General features: G+C 38.1%; 1 protein-coding gene across 1 annotated transcript; it reads left to right on the top strand.

The window, feature by feature from the left end:
• Nucleotides 1-1,885: 1,885 nt before the first annotated feature.
• LOC133754903 (syntenin-1-like) lies at nt 1,886-2,871 on the top strand. The gene has a single exon (XM_062185249.1). The coding sequence runs from the start codon at nt 1,915-1,917 to the stop codon at nt 2,809-2,811; it is 897 nt and encodes a 298-aa protein (XP_062041233.1). The 5' UTR covers nt 1,886-1,914; the 3' UTR covers nt 2,812-2,871.
• Nucleotides 2,872-7,788: the final 4,917 nt, after the last annotated feature.

Below are 7,788 nucleotides of genomic sequence, written 5' to 3'. Positions count from 1 at the left end.
CATTCGTATTTTGTAGGGACAAAGCAAGAGGAACTGCGGGAAACAACATGATATTTCTGTTTGTATAGGTGACATTTTATGCATTTGCCTAACGGAAATACTTTGCTTTTCTTCGAAAATATTTTTACTGTGATTTTCTCGGTCCATTGCATACAAATTCCACATCACTTTGTCTGGATATGACTGGATGAAACCAGAAATATCCGGTTGTGTTTTGGTTAACAAAATCCCACATGTTGCGACAGTCTCTGTGTTTGTTTTTTCTGGATATTATCGACGGACTTTATTGTTTTAAAAGTTTTTTGTCAGGGAACATTTAATTTTGTGCTTGGAAACACTAACTGGTTCCACATGGAGACACCAGCTCTACACATTCGTATTGTCTGGGGAGAAAGCTAGAGGAACTACAGCAAGCAAACCTGATATTTCTGTTTGTATAGGTGACAATTTATGCACTTGCGTAACGAAAAACTTTGCTTTTCTTCAGAACCATTTTTACTGTGATGTTCCCAGTCCATTGCATATGAATTCCACACAACTTTGTCAGGATATGACAGGATGAAACCAGAAATATCCGGTTCTGTTTTGGCTAACTTAATCCCACATATTGGGACAGCATCTGTGTTTGTGTTTTCTGGATATTATCGAGGAACTTTATTATTTTAAGTGTTTTTTATAAGGAAACATTTAATTTTGTGCTTGGAAACACTAATTGGTTCCACATGGAGACACCGACTCTACACATTCGTATTTTCTAGGGAGAAAGCAAGAGGAACTGCGGCAAACAAACATGATATTTCTGTTGGTATAGGTGACATTTTATGCACTTGCCTAACAGAAACACTTTGTTTTTCTCCAATACCATTTTTACTGTGATTGTCTGTGTCCATTGCAGACGAATTCCACAGCACTTTGTCCATATATGACTGGATGAAACCAGAAATGTCCGTTTGTGTTTTGCCTACCTCAATCCCACATGTTGCGACAGCCTCTGTGTTTGTGTTTTCTGGATATTATCGATGGACTTTATTGATTTAAATGTTTTTTATCAGGGAACATTGAATTTTGTGCTTGGAAAAACTAATTGTTTCCACATGGATACACCAGCTCTATATATTCGAATTTTCTAGGGAGAAAGCTTGAGGAACTGCGGCAAACAAACATGATATTTCTGTTTGTGTAGGTGACATTTTATGCACTTGCCTTATGAAAAGACTTTGCTTTTCTCCAAAACCATTTTTACTGTGATTGTCTGTGTGTATTGTATATAAATTCCACACCACTTTGTCCGGATATGACTTTTGTGCTGGGAAACACTAGTTGACTGCACATGGAGGCAACAGCTCTACACATATGTATTTTGTAGGGAGAAAGCTCAAGGAACTGCAGGAAACAAACATGATATTTCTGTTTGTATAGATGACATTTTATGCACTTGCCTAACGGAAAGACTTTGCTTTTCTTCAAAACCATTTTTACTGTGATTGTTTGTGTCCATTGTATATGAATTCCACACCACTTTGTATGGATATGACTCGATGAAACCATAATTATCCGGTTGTGTTTTGGCTAACTCAATCCCACATATTGAGACAGCCTCTGTGTTTGTGTTTTCTGGATATAATTGATGAACTTTATTGTTTTGAATTTTTTTTATAAGGGAACATTTAATTTTGTGCTTGGAAACACTAACAGCTTCCACATGGTGACACAAGCTCCACACATTCGTATTTTCTAGGGAGAAAGCTAGAGGAAGTGAGGAAAACACAGGGGGAGCGGTGCTGTGATGCGCCTGGTGGGCGGTCCTCGCACGCGCGCGCTGCTCTCCTTTTCTCAGGTCTCGGAAGTCGCTAGCTGTATTCGAGGCGGTGGCAGCGGGGAGCGAGTCCTTGTGGTCTAGATAAATCAGGAAAAATGTCTCTCTATCCATCTCTTGAAGACTTGAAGGTAGACAAAGTAATTCAGGCTCAGACTGCTTTTTCTGCAAACCCTGCCAACCCAGCAATTTTGTCAGAAGCTTCTGCTCCCATCTCTCAAGATGGAAATCTTTATCCTAAACTGTATCCGGAACTTTCTCAATACATGGGCCTGAGTTTAAATGAAGAAGAAATACATGCAAATCTGGTGATGGTCTCTGGAGCACCACTTCAGGGGCAGTTGGTAGCAAGACCTTCCAGTATGAACTATATGGTGGCTCCTGTAACTGGAAATGATGTTGGGATTCGCAGAGCAGAAATTAAACAAGGGATTCGTCAAGTCATTTTATGTAAGGATCAAGATGGAAAAATTGGACTCAGGCTTAAATCAATAGATAATGGTATATTTGTTCAGCTAGTCCAGGCAAATTCTCCAGCCTCATTGGTTGGTTTGAGATTTGGCGACCAGGTACTCCAGATCAATGGTGAAAACTGTGCAGGCTGGAGCTCTGATAAAGCTCACAAGGTGCTCAAACAGGCTTTTGGAGAGAAGATCACAATGACCATTCGTGACAGGCCTTTTGAGCGGACAATTACTATGCATAAGGACAGTACTGGAAACGTTGGCTTTATCTTTAAAAATGGGAAAGTAACATCCATAGTGAAAGATAGTTCTGCAGCCAGAAACGGTCTTCTCACGGAACATAACATCTGTGAGATCAACGGCCAGAACGTCATTGGATTGAAGGACTCTCAAATTGCAGACATACTATCAACATCTGGGACTGTAGTTACCGTCACAATCATGCCTGCTTTTATCTTTGAACATATTATTAAACGGATGGCGCCAAGCATTATGAAAAGCCTGATGGATCACACCATCCCTGAAGTTTAACAGTTAGGACACAATGGAAACAGCTGAGCGTCTCCAGTTTCCTTTCTCAACTACTTCTGTATTATGCACATGAAGCTTTCCCGGAGCCAGGGAGCATATGCTGCATGAGGACCTTCCCGTCTCACATTATGGCTGGGAATCTACTGGTTCATCTGATCTCCTCAGATTTCACGGTCGTTGTAGTCTTAGCCTGGTTTTACAGCTGTGAAACTTTCACAAGATTGACTGACTTTCCTAGAATAGTTTCTCTACTGGAAACCTGATGCTTTTCTAAGCCATTGTGACGAGGGTGATTGATGCCAGCTTAGCTTTGTATGAGAACCAGTTACCTTTCTTCTAGGTAATGAGTAGTGCTCTTCACGTCATTTTAGTTCTATGGTATATTTGCATTTTTAACAAGTACGTGATAGTACATTTAGAGTGATTGCCTTTGGTAGGTTTTTTTCTCCCTCTGTATGTATGTAAACACCAATTAGGTAATGCTGGTTTCATTCCATGTAAGCATTATACAGTTTATGTAGGTTATAAGAGATTATGATGATTGTCATTAAATTTTAACTACCTTCACTAATATGCTTCAACTGTCGCCTTAACTATGCTAAGCTCTAGAACAAAAGCCAAAATATAATTATTGCTGCCTTCCTAAAACTCAAGATGTAGTTCTGTATTAAACTGAAATGTGCACTAGCCCAAAAGAGGTTAATAGTACTTTCTGAGCTATAGCATAGCTGCTTGGTTGTATTTGACATTTTCTAGTCATCACGTAACAGAAATATCTTCTCCAAGTTGCCAGTACTGCTTCCTGAGAAACAAAGCGCTATATATTTAATGTAAAATTTCTTATACGAAACAGGATGAACTTTTGATTCCTCTTTTCATTTGTAGATTAAGTAGAATAATACTAATTTTGGCATCTGAATGTTAAAATTATGTAACCTACCTACTTAGGAAAAATGTTTTCCTGGTAATTTGTTCCATTTCCTGACTCTTCCCTGCAAACAAAGTGACAGTGACACTTTATCTTTTTTTCTGTTTTGGTTTATGCCTATCCTAATTAAAAATGTATAAAGTGAAAAAAAAAGGAAGTGTGGAAAACAAACATGATATTTCTGTTTGTATAGATGACATGTTATGCACTTGCCTAACAGAAATACTTTGCTTTTCTCCAAAACCATTTTTACTGTGATTTTCTTGGTCCATTGCATACAAATTCCACACCAATTTGTCTGGATATGACTGCATGAAACGAGAAATATCCGGTTGTATTTTGGTTAACTCAATCCCACATGTTGCGACAGCCTCTATGTTTGTGTCTTCTGGATATTATGGACAGACTTTATTATTTTGAATGTTTTTTGTCAGGGAACATTTAATTTTGTGCTGGGAACCACTAATTGGTTCCACATGGAGACACCAGCTCTACACATTCGTATTTTCTAGGGAGAAAGCTAGTGGAACTGCGTCAAACAAACATGATATTTCTGTTTGTATAGGTGACATTTTATGCACTCTCTAAATGGAAACACTTTGCTTTTCTCCAATACCATTTTTACTGTGATTGTCTGTGTCCATTGCATACGAGTTCCACACCACTGTGTCAGGATATGACTGGGTGAAACCAGAAATATCCGGTTGTGTTTTGGCTAACTCAATCCCACATGTTGCCACAGCCTCTGTGTGTGTGTTTTCCAGATATTATCGATGGACTTTATTGTTTTGAATGTTTTTTATCAGTTAACATTTAATTTTGTGCTGGGAAACACTAATTGGTTCGTCATGGAGACACCAGCTCTACACATTTGTATTTTGTAGGGAGAAAGCTCGAGGAACTGCGGCAAACAAACATGATATTTCTGTTTTTATACGTGACATTTTATGCACTTGCCTAATGAAAAGACTTTGCTTTTCTTTAAAATACTTTTTGCTGTGAAGTTCCCGGTACAATGCATACAAATTCCACACAACTTTGTCAGGATATGACTGGATGAAACCAGAAATATCCAGTTGTGTTTTCGCTAACAAAATCCCACATATTGCGACAGCCTATGTGTTAGTGTTTTCTGGATATTATCGACGGACTTTATTTTATTGAAAGTTTATTATCAAGGAACATTTAATTTTCTGCTGGGAAACACTATTTGGTTCCACATGGAGACACCAGCTCTACACATTCGTATTTTGTAGGGACAAAGCAAGAGGAACTGCGGCAAACAACATGATATTTCTGTTTGTATAGGTGACATTTTATGCATTTGCCTAACGGAAATACTTTGCTTTTCTTCGAAAATAATTTTGCTGTGATGGTCCCGGTCCATTGCATACAAATTCCACATCACTTTGTCTGGATATGACTGGATGAAACCAGAAATATCCGGTTGTGTTTTGGCTAACAAAATCCCACATGTTGTGACAGCCTCTGTGTTTGTGATTTCTGGATATTATCTACGGACTTTATTGTTTTAAAAGTTTTGTATCAGGGAACATTTAATTTTGTGCTTGGAAAGACTAATTGGTTCCACATGGAGACAGCAGCTCTACACATTCGTATTTTGTAGGGACAAAGCAAGAGGAATGCGATAAACAAACATGATATTTCTGTGGTATAGGTGACATTTTATGAACTTGCTTAACAGAAACACTTTGCTTTTCTCCAATACCATTTTTACTGTGATTGTCTGTGTCCATTGCATATGAATTCCACACCACTTTGTCCGGATAAACTGGATGAAACCAGAAGTATCCAGTTGTGTATTGCCTACCTCACTCCCACATGTTGCGACAGACTCTGTGTTTGTGTTTTCTGGATATTATCGATGGACTTTATTGATTTAAAAGTTTTTTATCAGGGAACATTTAATTTTGTGCTTGGAAAGACTAATTGGTTCCACATGGAGACATCAGCTCTGCACATTCGTATTTTCTAGGGAGAAAGCCAGATGAACGCGGGAAACAATCATGATATTTCTGTTTGTATAGGTGACATTTTATGCACTTGCCTTACGAAAAGACTTTGCTTTTCTCCAAAACCATTTTTACTGTGATTGTCTGTGTGTATTGTATACAATTTCCACACCACTTTCTCCAGATATGACTCGATGAAACCAGAAACATCCGATTGTGTTTTTGCTAACTCAATCCCACATGTTGCGACAGCCTCTGTGTTTGTGTTTTCAGGATATTATCGATGGACTTTATTATTTTGAGTGTTTTTTGTCAGGGAATATTTAATTTTGTGCTTGGAAACACTAATTGGTTCCACATGGAGACACCGACTCTACACATTCGTATTTTCTATGGAGAAAGCCAGATGAACTGCGGCAAACAAACATGATATTTCTGTTGGTATAGGTGACATTTTACGCACTTGCCTAATGGAAACACTTTGCTTTTCTCCAATACGATTTTTACTGTGATTCTCTGTGTCCATTGCATACGAGTTCCACACCACTGTGTCAGGGTATGACTGGATGAAACCAGAAATATCCGGTTGTGTTTTGACTAACTCAAACCCACATGATGCGAAAGCCTCTGTGTTTGTGTTTTCCGGATATTATAGATGGACTTTATTGTTTTCAATGTTTTTTATCAGGGAACATTTAATTTTGTGATGGGAAACACTAATTGGTTCCACATGGATACACCAGCTCTACATATTCATATTTTCTAGGAAGAAAGCTAGAGAAACTGCAGCAAACAAACATGATATTTCTGTTTGTATACGTGACATTTTATGCACTTGCCTAACGAAAAGACTTTGCTTTTTTTCAAAAACATTTTTACTGTTATGTTCCTGGTCCATTGTATACGAATTCCACACCAGTTTCTCCGGATATGACTGGATGAAACCAGAAATATCCGGTTGTGTTTTCACTAACAAAATCCCACATGTTGCGACAGCCTCTGTGTTTGTGATTTTTGGATATTATCGACGGACTTTATTTTTATAAAAGTTTTTTATCAGGGAACATTTAATTTTGTGCTTAGAAACATCTGTTGGTTCCATATGGAGACTCCAGCTCTACACATTCGTATTTTCTAGGGAGAAAGCTAGAGGAACTGCGGCAAACAAACATGATAAATCTGTTTGCATAGATGACATTTTATGCACTTGCCCAATGGAAAGAATTTGCTTTTCTCCGAAACCATTTGTACTGTGATTTTCTCGGTCCATTGCGTACGATTTCCACACCACTTTTTCCTGATATGACTGGATGAAACCAGAAATATCCGGTTATGTTTTGGCTAATGCAATCCCAGATATTGCGACAGCCTCTGTGTTTCTGTTTTCTCTATATCATCGATGGACTTAATTGTTTTCAATGTTTTTTATCAGGGAACATTTAATTTTGTGCTGGGAAACACTAATTGGTTCCACATGGAGACACCAACTCTACACATTCGTATTTTCTAGGGAGAAAGCTGGAGAAACTGTTGCAAACCATCATGATATTTCTGTTTGTGTAGATGTCATTTTATGCCCTTTCCTAACGAAAAGACATTGTTTTTCTCTGAAACCATTTTTACTGTGATTGTCTGTGACTATTTTATACGAATTCCACACCTCTTTGTCAGGATATGACTGCATGAAACCAGTAATATCCGGTTGTGTTTTTGCTAACTCAGTAACACATATTGCGACAGCCTCTGTGTTTGTGTTTTCTGGATATTATCGATGAACTTTATTGTTTTAAATATTTTTTATCAGGGAACATTTAATTTTGTGCTTGCAAACACTCATTGGTTCCACATGGGGACACCAGCTCTACATATTCGCATTTTCTAGGGAGAAAATTGTAGGAACTGCAGCAAACAAACATGATATTTTTGTTTGTATAGGTGACATTTTATGCACTTGCCTAACGAGAATACTTTGCTTTTCTCCAAAAGCATTTTTACTGTGATGTTCACGGTCCATGGCATACGAATTCCACAGCACTTTGTCCGGATATGACTGGATGAAACCAGAAATACCCGGGT

The sequence above is a fragment of the Lepus europaeus genome, unplaced genomic scaffold (assembly GCF_033115175.1).
Source record: "Lepus europaeus isolate LE1 unplaced genomic scaffold, mLepTim1.pri SCAFFOLD_30, whole genome shotgun sequence".
Taxonomy (NCBI): domain Eukaryota; kingdom Metazoa; phylum Chordata; class Mammalia; order Lagomorpha; family Leporidae; genus Lepus; species Lepus europaeus.
Note: the sequence above shows the minus strand (reverse complement) of the source record. Positions and strands in the feature narration are given on the sequence as shown.

Coding starts and splice junctions, on each gene's coding strand:
- LOC133754903 (XM_062185249.1), top strand. CDS start 1,915: ATGTCTCTCTATCCATCTCTTGAAGACTTGAAGGTAGACAAAGTAATT.